Genomic DNA, 13,148 nt, shown 5'->3' with positions numbered 1-13,148 from the left:
TCTTTGTTCATTTGGTTTCTGTTGTTCATGCTGAAGATATTCTTGAAATGTCTGATTCTAGGATCTGTTTGTGATTAAGAGGGAAGCACTAAAAACCTGATCAGAAGGTTTTTTTTGGTTTTTTTTGTTTGTTTGTTTTTCACAGTTCATCCATTTAATAAACGTGTAACAAGAACAAAGCTAGGTGTCAGAAATCTAAAGACGAGTAATCTAGGGGTCTCTTTTCCCAAAGAGGCCAACTATCTGATTGTAACAAAAAAATCTAAGCAGGGGAAGGGCAAGCTGAATGGTCAGGTACTATTGTCGTTCACACTCAAGTCTCACTGAGAGGGTATTGCCATGTTCTCTTCTCCTATGGGATCCGAGGTGGTTTCTAGGTCAGACCGAGGCCTTCTAGGGTGCAAGGGACAGGGTGGGGAAGGCCCAGGGTGACAGTGCACATCAGGGTGTGTCAGACGGAGAAGGCAAGCATGTGCACTGGCACAGCAGTTCACCTGGACACATGATCAGAAGTTTTTTGTTTAAGGGAAGCTTGTTGCCTGAGGGCTTCGCTGTAAGGTGATGGAGCTTTGCTGTAAGATGGTGGAGCTTCGCTGTAAGGTGATGGAGCTTCACTGTAAGATGGTGGAGCTTCACTGTAAGGTGATGGAGCTTCGCTGTAAGATGGTGGAGCTTTGCTGTAAGGTGATGGAGCTTCGCTGTAAGATGGTGGAACTTTGCTGTAAGGTGATGGAACTTCGCTGTAAGATGGTGGAGCTTTGCTGTAAGGTGATGGAGCTTCACTGTAAGATGGTGGAGCTTCGCTGTAAGGTGATGGAGCTTCGCTGTAAGATGGTGGAGCTTCGCTGTAAGGTGATGGAGCTTCGCTGTAAGATGGTGGAGCTTCGCTGTGAGATGGTGGAGCTTCGCTGTAAGATGGTGGAACTTCACTGTAAGATCATGGAGTGACAAGTAAACCACATGACTGCCGATGTTTTGGGATCTGGAGGAAGGCAGAAGGCCATAGAGCTCATCATTCAAAATATAGGCTTTAATTGCATTTTCCTCTCATCTGTGCTTGTGTTTCCATGTCTAGAGCTTCAGTTTCCTCAGAGGATAAATCTCCCTTCTGTAGCTCGGGCAGGGAAGAAGAGTAGTTTTCTGGCTGAGTGGGTAGGTGATGCGGAGGCCTATGCCCTGGGTCTGTCGCTGCTCCTTACACATATTTTAACTAGTCCTCCTGTTTTTAACCCCCTCCTCTTACTCACAAGGGCCCACTGAGCATAAGCCCTGAGCCTTTGTGGGGCTACAGTTGGGGCTTGCTTGCCTTGTTGCTCCCCCTACCCTCCGCCCACCTTTTGGTACTTGGGTTTCAGCTCTCCCTCTCCTGTGCTGTCATCACTTCTCCAGCCCCTTTCGGTCTTCCAGAAGCATGTTCACGCTGCTCATCAGCTGCCGTCTCTGCTCCCGTTTCGTCGTCTGGGTAGATTTATGTCTATTACCTGCACTTTTATATGTGTGTCTATATATATCTATTAACCCACTTTAGTGGGTTTGGGGAGGGAATGAAGATAAATGCATGTGTTTAATCTGCCATGTTTGACTAGAAATCTCTTCTCAGCTGCAAAACTTCTCTGCCCCTTGTTCAGGGGTATCAGAGCCAAACTTAATTAAAGAGCATCAGCACAGATTTTGAGGGAAAGACTTTGAACAGTTGCTTGGCCCTTGGATTAGTCATGGGAAAGGCCATCAGATCTCCCAAGTTCAGGTTTATTGGTGACGCTGGGAAAGAGATCAGCCTCATTGTTACTAGATCCCTCTCTGACCCACATTCATGTGCTCTCTTGCAGAAGTGGGGCAGTGTGAGCAACCCGCTCTTCCTGCCACTGATCCCGCCACAGTCTCAAGGTTTCACGGCCATCGTCCTCACCTACGACCGAGTGGAGAGCCTCTTCCGGGTCATCACTGAAGTGTCCAAGGTGCCCAGTTTATCCAAGCTGCTGGTCGTCTGGAATAATCAGAATAAAAACCCCCCAGAAGGTAAGAAGGGAGGGGAGACAGTGCATTCAGGAAAGGCCTGGTTTGGGCATTAGCGAACCCCTCAGCTGGGTCGATATTTGGATGGCCAAATGATTTGCATCCTTTGGTTTAAAATGAATTTTCCTGCTCTGTCAACAGTAATGCCATTTCTGAGACAGCATGACCCCGGTTTTCTCAATCATCCCATCCTTGTTCTAGGGTGGCCCGTTTAACTCTAAGCCCATGGCATGCTCTGTAGCCACAAGTGTTTGAGGGCTTAGGAATCAATAGGATCAAAGGCCATCAGCCTTGGGAAAACAGATCTCAGCTTCCCTCAGCCATCTCAGCTGATTTGTTTACATGAAAACTCAGTTTAAAAGGCATTAGTTTTCTCCTTCCTTATCTCTGCTCTGATACTGTGCTCTTCTTCAAAAAGAACAGCCTCACCTCCGATGGGGAAAGTTAGCAAGGCACGCCCTCCCAGGCTTGAATCAGTTCCTTAAAGTGAGCCCTCTCTGGAAGTTCCCACCGTCTCATGCTTAATGGCTCTGTTGCTTGCCTTGGCCACCCCCGTAATCTGGAAGCTAGGGTTGAGGGCTGTTTGATTCACTGGATTTGTTTTTAATTCAGGACGCATAGAGTACGTTCCACCTGCGTTTTGTTTCTCATTCAGTCCGTCTATTACTGATCCTAATCCCAGGGACTTCAAAGCTCCTGCCCTTTATAGCCTATTAAAGCCAGGAAGTCTCTGATGGATTAGAGCAAGGAATGAGTTTGAAGTTTGTAATGTGTACCACTATCACCGATAAGGTCTAGTTTATTGCGTGACAGTAGCATCTGCGCTTTTTATGGCTGTTCTTGTCTAATTGGTTATACTGAAGTCAGGATAGTCAACCCTGGAAACTCCCGGTAGCAGATCCACAGTCTAGGCTGGGAGAAGAACGTACTTCTGTCTGTGAGGCAAATCAGGATTTAAATGTCCTCCTGAGACATTTAAACATTTTTACTTGGTGGGACTTTTGTTCTCTGAGAGAATCAATACTTACTTTTTATATTCAGAGAGCCACAGTTTAGTAAACAAAGTAGCCATTTTAAATGAACAGTATGCCCTCGAGCACACCGCCGTTTGTGTTATTATTATTATTATTAACTATCTTTTATGCCAAGTTTTTTTCCTCCCAACATTTCTGATTTTTTTTTTTTTGACTCTCAATAAAGGAGGGGGAAAGGGGTAGAAGAAAACGGAAGGTGTTGGCACCAGGTGCCATCTAAGAGGGAGAAAGGGAGGAGGACGGGACAAAAGGAGCAGCGCAGGGATGGTCGTGGGAGACCCTGGTCCACCAGAGTGAGGGGGATCGGAGGTACCGCGTTGCTCATTTATCTCTTCATTTATAAAGGAGAGGTCGTGTTTTCAGAAGCAAGGCTGCGTGTCCCGTGTCCCTCGTGGGACGCGGAACAACTCTGTGTCATGCTGCAGTCACGCTCCTCCACGCGGAGGCCACCAGCTTTCAGAGAGCCTCCACCCTCACCCCGCCCTCCTGCCCAGATAGGCAGTTCTGTCCTTAGAAAACTTCATTAGCCACTTCGGGCTTAAGGTGTATCATTTATTGTAAATTTGAGTCACTTCTTTGGGGCAAGTATCATTACAAACTACGAGAAAGGAGAAATCTTTTTCTTCCTTCTTGGTCTAAGCCCCTACATTGGCATCACTAAAAGCAAGAGCACAAACCTAGGTTTTGGAGCTGGGTGTTCAGTTTTACTTTTTGGTACACCTTAGTAAAGTGTAGTGGTTAATTCTATGACCAAGAGTTTAGTTTATTTTTGAATATTTTGGCTCTAGAGAGGAAAGACAGCCCTCAACTGATGAGGCCCTAATTTTGACACGGTTAGGGACTGGACCAGCTTTTTTCTAACAGTGGTTTTTAGGTCAGGGCTCCAGCTCTGGTGACGTGGTTGTCAAGGGAGAACATGAACCATGTTTAATCTTCTCTGGGGTGTTGGTTCAGTTGGTGAATGCGGCTGTCAGCTCTGGCCCTCGTGCCAGCAGAGGCATCTGATTTTTCATGTACGGCATTAGTAACGTATATATTTTTTAAAAAGCAAGTCCAAGGCTTTGAAATATTAGAGGCAAAAGTGATGTTTTCCACTCTCTCTACATTTACTAGAATAAATATTGTGGCTAACATGCCTGCTGCTGGGACGGTTAGTGTAGGCAGAAATTGCCCCCTCCCCCCCCCACACCCTTTTTTTTTTCACTCTGCAACCCAACCAAATACTTTTTTCTTTTTGGTTACATTTAAGTCTAAATTGCTGGATTTGAAGTTTAAGTAAATACTTAGACTAGGCAATAGAAATTTCCAGCGAGCTTTCGTCACGTTGGTTTTGAGCTCTGTCAGAAGAAAAGGCAAGCCACTGCCTTCCTTCTCCCCGGCTCTCTAGTTTCCAGGCTTGATGGATATAAAGGTTGTTAGCCTTGGCCCCTGGCCCCAGTCTGAAGGAAGCTGTTACATTGTACATTTCAGATAGGTTTAACTCAGCCTTCTGTTTTAACTGATTTCAGTTTTAAATTTGAGTTGATCTCAAGGAACCCCCCCATCCTGACCCCAGCTTCAGATTGGGACTCTCATAGTTCTTAATAGGCAGGATGGGATTGGCTGAGCATTTCAGGATGGTCACCTCGGAAGAGGCAAGCGAGAAGTAGAAGCAGCAGCTCTCTTCCTTCGAGCTGAATTCTGGGACCTGGGGAGTGAGGGGCATGGGAACCAGCTGTACACCAGGCAGCTCTAGCACTCCTCGAGGGGGCTCAAGATTTGTATGGAGATAATCTGATCATTTAGTTCGTGGATCTGTGGTTGTGTTTGTGACAGTGATCGCCAGGATGGGCTTTGGGTCATCGTCAGGCAACCTGAACATTGTGTAGTACCTTTGCAAAGTTGGAGAATTCTTGCTCACGTGGCTCTTGGCATCCAACTTGGAGAAAACTGTTAATCGGTACACATTTAAAAAAAAATCCTTAACACGAGGAGTTCTTTTTCTCCTTCAAGCTGGACTAAAGCTCAGAACTGTAAAGTTATCAGGTCAGCTGGCTCAGCTGTTTGCTTTTCATAAATTTGGCCATGTGTTTGAGAAATCTTATTTTTCAGACTACTTTGTGTGAATGGAAGGTGACATTTCTGTTTGCCAGCTACAGATTCACAGGATGAGACACAAGCTATAAGTCATGTGGTTCCATTTAGAATTTCAAGAAGTAAAGAAAAAGAGCCCATCTGGGATAAGCAGTGTAGCAAGAGGCTGAAGGTTTCTAGCTGTGACACTGTTTGCTTCTGCACCCTAAGGAGTCACCCCATATTCTTCTGTCTACACCTCTTCAAGTTGTCAGAGGGGAGGTGAAGCTCCTAGACTTTACAAGAATCCATCTGTGAAGATGAGAATGATGTAGCGTTATCACAACCATGCACTGAGTACCTTTTACATCCAAGGAATAGGAACGGTGCTAAGTGCTTTACACGTATTATCTGTACTCCTTATGACAGACCTGCAAGGAAGCTGTTATTCTTCCCATTTTACAAAAGTGAAGCTCAGATTAGTTGAGTAATTTGCCTCAGTCACAGAGCTGCAAAATGGCAGAGCCAGACGTGAACACAGGTCTCTCTGGATCCAAAGCTCATGTGCTGTGCACTAGGCCACACTGTATCTGTTCAGATTGCCAGTCAGCGCTCAGAAAATCCTCGTGCTTTGCCAGTTCTCTAATTCGGGATTATGCAGATGAAACAGGTCCTTATCAGGGGCTCAAGGAGAGGCAGAGGAGTAAATCTATTCTTTTGAAAATACTTAATGGAAAGAAAGAAAGAAAGAAAGAAAAAACCTCTATTCTTTCTCACCTATATTTTTCTGTGCTACCTCATGCTCCTGTCCTATTTTTAAATTAATTAATTAATTAATTTATTGTCTGCATGGGGTCTTCGTTGCGATGTGCAGGCTTTCTCTAGTTGTGGTGAGCGGGAGCTACTCTTTGTTGCGGTGCACGGGCTTCTCATTTCGGTAGCTTCTCTTGTTGCGGAGCATGGACTCTAGGCGCACGGGCTTCATGGGGCACGGGGGCTCAGTAGTTGTGGTTCGCGGACTCAAGAGCGCAGGCTCAGTAGTTGTGGTGCACGGGCTTAGTTGCTCTGCGGCATGTGGGATCTTCCTGGACCAGGGCTCGACCCCATGTCCCCTGCATTGGCAGGCGGATTCTTAGCCACTGCGCCACCAGGGAAGTCCCCCTATTTTTTTAAACAGAATCAAAATCCCATATCAACATTATCTGCTTTAGGGCAGGGAGTAATTATAATGCTTATTCTTTGATTGCTGCCCTCTTATCTCTGTATTCCACGGAAGGGATGCTAAAGCCCGAGAGAAAGGTAGTTCCCTTTCTTAGAGGCCTATTTTATTTGAAAATGTGAAAACAAGGGCTTCCTTGGTGGCGCAGTGGTTGAGAATCCGCCTGCTGATGCAGGGGACACGGGTTTGTGTCCTGGTCCGGGAGGGTCCCACATGCCGCGGAGCAGCTGGGCCCATGAGCCGTGGCCGCTGAGCCTGCGCGTCCGGAGCCTGTGCTCCGCAACGGGAGAGGCCACGACAGTGAGAGGCCCGCGTACCGCAAAAAAAAAAAAGTGAAAACAAGAAACTGGGAATTCTACTTGAAGTCCTGTCTTATAGTAACGATGGTTCATAGACAGCTGGACCATTGAGATGGAGACTCCTTTTGCCAAAGCTGCCTTTGGCTCTCCAGGCCCAACCCAGAACAGGAAGAGGTAATCGCATTTCCAAAAAAGCCATGATTCATTCTGCATTCCCATCTGCACCCCGTATCATCCTCTTTGGCCTTCATCACCTTCTAAAACTTCCCCATCAAAGACTTTGTAGAGGCAGGTTAGTTCTTTATGGACATTGTCTCAAGTAATATGAGGATCTATGCAGGCGAAGAATGTGGAAAGCTGTCGAACATGCTGTGCACACTCCCCGAGTGCAAGTCCCGATCTCATCCAGGGTGGAGGCACGTCTACACTTGACCCAAGCAGCTAGCCTGTTTTCTATACCTACTGCAGAAAGAGGGGCTGTTTGTTGCCTTGTGAAATTAACATGGCAAAAGTTCCATGCTCTTTTGTTCCGCTAGTGTGTTAGGTTTTCTCAGTTCCAGAGGATTAATGGCAGGGATTCTGTTCCTCTCAAAGTAGACATTGAAGATACATGCTGAGGACACGCCCCTGGCTTGTCAGAGTAATATACCAGATCTGACATGTACCACTTTGCCACCGCTACCTAAGGCTCAGAAATATCCTTTGGTCTGTAAATAGACTCAGACTTTCAAGGGAAAGCACAGCTGACACTTAGTGGATGTCTGCTAGGTGCCGGGCACCATGCTGCTAAATGTGTTACCGTTCATCCTCACACCTTCTCACATGTGAAGGTGGTGTTCCTCTTCCATCTTCACAGTCAAAGAAACAGGTAGAAAGCAAATGACTTGTTCAGGATCACATAGCTGGTAATGGATACACCTGAGATTTGAAGCTCTTTCCAGCGACTGTTCTTTCTGTGCAGCATTACTGTCCATACAGTCCTAGGACCTCAGAGGCATCTTGTTTGGTCTCTAAAGTTAGTGCATTTCAAATAGAAGTGCACATTGTGTGGCCGAAGGCATTTCATTGCATCAGAAAATTCTTACCTATTTAGAGTTTAAATCAATTTCCCTGTAACTTCCACCCAGCCATTGGTCATGGTTCTAACTTCAGAGGCCATAGAAAACAATTCCCCTTTCATCTGATAATCCTTCTGATATCCCTAGTGTGTTAGTCAAGGTCCAGGTGGAAGACAGAAACCACACAGTAACTTGAACAGGAAAAGTTTAATATAAAGAATTACTAACTAGGAATAGGAGATTGGTGACTAAACGGTAAAAAAGAGCTCTCTAAGGATTACAGAAAATAAACTTGGGAGAGCCTCTTCCCCAGCTAGGTCTGAGATTCAGACCTGGCTGGAGACAGGGTGGCTGCAGCCCACTGCATGGTGAAGGTTCTCAGGTGCCACAGGCCAAGACTGGCAAACAAGAAACCAGCAGCTGCCTTGGATACCCACGGAATTCAGCAGGAAGTTGTCCAGGGGGTGTTATCAGGCCAGCCGGGGTACTGTCGAGGGCTTCAGTTCACTGAGTTGCTGTTGAAGGTATCTGTAGAACCTGCTGGGAAGCTGCCCTTGGGGGTGCCTCCTCTAAGACCCTTGGAGCACCCCAACGTGTTACATGGATGTATTGTAAATTATGCGTAGGAGATTTTATCTGCAGTCAGTTAAGACAGGTTTTTTTCCCTCCTGATTTTCCCTCTGTCACACTTCTCCTTCAGTATGGTGACTCTGGAGTGGCCACAGGCATTTTGGGGCTTCAAGAATCACAAAAACTAGACCTTCCCACAATTACGTGTTGGGTTTTTGGAAGCAGTATGATACCTTTTCTATTCTCGTTTGACAAATGTTGCGTGAAGAACAAACTGCCCTCTGTAGAGAACACTGAGGTCTGTGGACGTGGGTCCTGTATTGAAACAAGTATTAATTTCATGCTATGCTAAACACAGCACTTTAAAATAAGGAACCTGAGGTTAAATGGCTTCAGTCATTTCAAAGTAGAATGGGAAAAATGTAAGGCAAGTCATGAGTTTGTGTTTCTTCAGTATGCCAGAAAATCCCATGTAATTGGACCTAGATATTCGATATTTACTCTGTAAATTGATCATAATGAGAAGCCAAGCCCAGTGAGTCAGGAGAGCAGGACTGTTGAGGTGGTAAGGTGCTAAGTTAGGAAAGCTGACCTCCTTCAGGGCCACAGTTCTGTGAGGGTGGATTTGGCAGCCTTGGGAGCTGTGGGTGATGGCGTGATGGGGGCAGGCGCTTCTGTCCTCAGCACGTGTATTTCCCAGCACAGCTGCAGGCAGGTTTTGAGCTAGGGTGTACCTACCTGGAAGGATTGTGCAGAGGTGGTAGAGTCCTGGTGTTCAAACCACGGGCCTGAGCGTGAGGCGGTCCGGAGCCCATTCGTCCTCTCATCACCGTGACCTTCATCAAGTCGTTTTGCTCCTCTCTCAATTGTGAGTTGAAGCCACTTTGTGGATTCTGGTTAAGACAACATTGAGAATCAGTAGTGTTGTAAGGATGTAGAGAGGATGGAAGTATTTACAATGTAGGATATTATAAAAACGCACCTATAAGTGTTTCTCCTTGCACAGCTGGGCGTGTGGATTTCATGAGAGTCATGGATGTGAGTTGATTCTTCCATCTCACTTGTGATGCGATGCTTTCACCAGTTTATCTCCTCACAGAAGTTAGGAGAGTAATAAATACCTTGGTTTTTCTTTTTCCAGATTCTCTGTGGCCCAAAATCCGGGTTCCTTTAAAAGTTGTAAGAACTGCTGAAAACAAGTTGAGTAACCGTTTCTTCCCTTACGATGAAATCGAGACGGAGGCCGTTCTGGCCATTGACGACGATATCATTATGCTGACCTCTGATGAGCTGCAGTTCGGTTATGAGGTAAGGAGGTTCCAAACGGTGCATTTACATTTTTGATAGTTATTGCCCATTATTGCTTGTCTTTCCTACTAAAGAGTGTTATATTTCATTCTGTAAACTCGTAATTTCTAAATTCTAGTAGCGTCCAAAAGCTGTGCGTAGGAGTGTAGGTTATGAAGCTGTTCTTTAGAACTTTGGGGAAACCCTATTCCAAAATGACAACTGTGCCATCCACCAGTTTTGGGAACTCCCAGGGAGAGTCCCAGGGGACATTTTCAAAAGAGCATCTATGACGTTTAACAAGCACTTTAATTGATGTCTCCTTGAATACCACTTCCCCGACTCAAGCAGCTGGGCACAGCAACAATAAAAACATCAATAAGCGAAGAAGCTGGCGACACTGACAAACAGAAAGCAGACCCTGTTGATGGCTTTCTTTCTGAGTTTTAAGTGGAGAGGCTGGCTGCCTGTCTTTGGGGAGAAACATTCTCTATCACCATTCATTCGATGTGGCTGATGGATTAGACTGGGTTCAGGGGTTAAGTATGGAGACCAGTAAAGGTCTCCCCAGGGGAAAGTGCCAGAGCTGAGGCCTGGTGAAAAGCAGTAGGAATTGATGAGTCCTGTCAGGGAGGATGTACACGAGATGCATGATGGCGACAGGCTGAGGCCTGCGGCTGCGGGGGTGTAGTGGTGGTATCAGGCCCAAGCAAAACAGAGTGTACAAATCAATTAGCTACAGCTGGCACAGGGGAGAGTGGGGGGGAAGTGTATCCCCCGTAGTCATCCTGTCTTTGGGAGAGGGGTAACCATTTTTAGGATTTGTTAAATTTGAGGTTCTAAGAAATCATGAAGTTTTATCTAATGAAGCAATATGTGATACATATATTTATTATAGAAATTTACTTTCTAAGCCTTAAATTAGAAGTGGATTTTAAGGGGAAGAAATAGGAATCCCCCTACCACTGCCACCACCAAAAATTAAAAGCTCAAGTTTTCCCAGGTTTTTACTATATTTATAAAATATATTTATATATCCATTGCATATAAAAGAAATTGTGAAATAGACTGATGTGTGATACCTTGGTCGATGTCGTTACTGGCCAGTGAAAGGCATGAGACTAGCTAGGAAAACATACACTCATCTTTCTGGATTTATTTCTATTCATATTGGTGTCTTCCTTTCGTATCGTCACGTCTAAGGTGTTGGATGATGTTTCATACACTATCGTTCCCATTTTTTCAAAAAGCAAATTACCTACTTATTCTTCTAAGTAATAAGTAGGCAACTCATGGCAAAACCAGTTTTTCTGCCAGTGTTTTCTCTCCATTGCATGTAATGGCTTCAAACTAAACCCATGTGTTTATTTTTGTGGTAAAAGGAAGGTTGAAAAAGGGAACATTCCAAATGGTGTAGCCAAGATGGACAGAGTGCTACCTCTTTGATATTTCAGTTGGTCTAAATGAAGTCTAATAAAAGGAAGTTAGACTAGATGAATTCCTTCCAACCTTGAGTTGAAATCTTGGGGTCTCATGAATATTGAAACCTGGGATCTCTTTCAACCTTGAGTTCGTTTCAAGCAGCAAAAAATGTGTTGATGAGAGGAAGTGCAAAACCCTGAGGGACTGAGCTTGAATCTTCACCTCTTCCCTCTGATGCCCTGTGTTTACTCCACATTACCTCTAAAGAAGTAATGTGTATCAGAAGAGTAGGGGGCAGGGAAACCCCTCATCTCCAGTAATTGGGACCTTCTCCAGATGCTATGAAAGGAACAACTTTCCTAACTACTATCTATATCCAACTTACTATGTTCCTATCAATTTACTGGGTGTTTACACACATTAATGATCTTTTCCCAAACCTGCAAGGCAGTTATTGTTTTTCACCTTCTTTACTGAGACCAAGCAAGGTTAGATACCTTGCTGCAGTCACACAGCTAAATAAGTGGAAGAGTTGGGGTTTAAATTCAAGTTTGTGTGACACTATACTGTCTTCCCTGAGGATTTTTACCATGTCAGAGACTACTGGTCCTCAAAAGTAGTCCTCAGAGCCATCAGCATATCCCTTGTCCATCACTAACTTACCTTGCTGCTAAGGAAAACTAATATTTTTCAGGCATCCCCGCCACTAGTGCTTTAGGGTAACTTTGTAAAGTTATTTCTTGTATAGTAATTAATATAATGAACAAAGTTAGGACAGTACTGGGCCCAAGTTTCTACTCTGTCACCATGGACAACTTATGTAATCTCTCTGGGTTGTAGTTTACTCTTACATAAAATGGCACTAACAGCATCTGCCTCATTGGGTTGTCACGGACATTAGATAAGATTGTGTAGCACCACCACATGGACAGCGCTCAGGAAGTACCCGTTCTGGGTGGTGGGCAGTGTGCTCTTCTGCTCTTTACGAGATACCACATTAGCAGCTGCTACCACGACTGCTGCTGTCATTCTCATGATTCCGCTGATTCATGAGGAAGGTTGATGGTTGTTTCCATCATTCAGAAGGGACAGTTCTCTTCTGGAGAGGGTACCCAGTTTTGTGTTGAATCGGAAGACAGAAGACGGTGCTCCTAAATCCTGTTTTTTATGCCAAAGGCTAGGATGATTCTCATGCAAGCTTGACGGATTAAGTGAATAAACAAATCAGTTAACAAAAATTTATGTCCTAGGAGAGTTATGTTGGAGCCCAGAACTACTTCTTCGTCACAGTTATCACAGTGTGTTAGGATTGTATCTATCTTGTTGACTGCTCTTCATCCTTCAGCACTCAGATCAAAAGAAGCTTTCAGAAAGTCTCCAGACTAGAGCACGCTACCTCTTTGTGAGCAAATAATTGTGAAGTGTGTTGTTTAGTGTCTGCTTTTCTTCTAGAATGTAAGCCCCATAGGGACAGAACCACGGCTGTCTTGTTCATTGCTGTATCGTCTTTGCCTAACCCAATTCAGTCCGTTCATCAGATACTCAGTAATATTTGATGAATGAATAAATCTTCATTACCAGCATGCATATGAAAGATAGGAGAGAGATTATTCTGGCCTGCATGCCTTTCCACTTCACTGTGATCCATAATCCAGATACAGCCATTTTAGAAAGCAGTTTGGAGTTTAAAATGTTAAACATATATCTACCATGTGACCCCGCCATTCTCCTCACAGAGATTCACCCTAGAGAAATAAGAGCATAAGTATACACGAATACTTGTACGCTAATACAAGTATTAGTATTTGTACTTGCAGCTTTTATTTGTAAAAGCCAAAATCTGGAGGGGGAAAAAAAGAAGTCTTATCAAAAGTTGAATGAATAAACTAATTGTGGTATATCCATACAATAGAATACTACTCAGTAATAAATTGATGAGCTACTGATGCATACGACAACATGGTTGTATTTAAAAATAATTATGCCGAGTGAGTGAAGCGAGATAAAAAAGAGAACATATTTTATGATTTCATTTATAGAAAACACAAGCTAATCTTTAGTGATCAGGAGATCAGTGGCTGCCTGGAGAAGGGGTAGGGAGGGTCAGCTTGAAAAATGTATTAAAAGGGGGGCCATATGGGTTCATTGCAAACCACAAAACATTGCTGAGAGAAATTGAACAACTTCATAA

The 13,148-nt window shown here is 44.5% G+C and overlaps 1 protein-coding gene across 4 annotated transcripts in view; it reads left to right on the top strand.

The window, feature by feature from the left end:
* The window catches only part of EXT2 (exostosin glycosyltransferase 2), a 132,082-nt gene that overhangs the window by 84,804 nt on the left and 34,130 nt on the right, over positions 1-13,148 (top strand). For all 4 annotated transcript variants that reach the window (XM_024749355.1, XM_024749356.1, XM_024749353.1 and 1 more), the window contains 2 exons: positions 1,830-2,019; positions 9,390-9,556. In XM_024749355.1, coding sequence (XP_024605123.1) covers positions 1,830-2,019; positions 9,390-9,556 — 357 coding nt within the window. The remainder of the gene's footprint in view (positions 1-1,829; positions 2,020-9,389; positions 9,557-13,148) is intronic.

The sequence above is a fragment of the Neophocaena asiaeorientalis genome, unplaced genomic scaffold (assembly GCF_003031525.2).
Source record: "Neophocaena asiaeorientalis asiaeorientalis breed wild unplaced genomic scaffold, Neophocaena_asiaeorientalis_V1.1 scaffold43, whole genome shotgun sequence".
In the NCBI taxonomy this organism is placed as follows: domain Eukaryota; kingdom Metazoa; phylum Chordata; class Mammalia; order Artiodactyla; family Phocoenidae; genus Neophocaena; species Neophocaena asiaeorientalis.
Note: the sequence above shows the minus strand (reverse complement) of the source record. Positions and strands in the feature narration are given on the sequence as shown.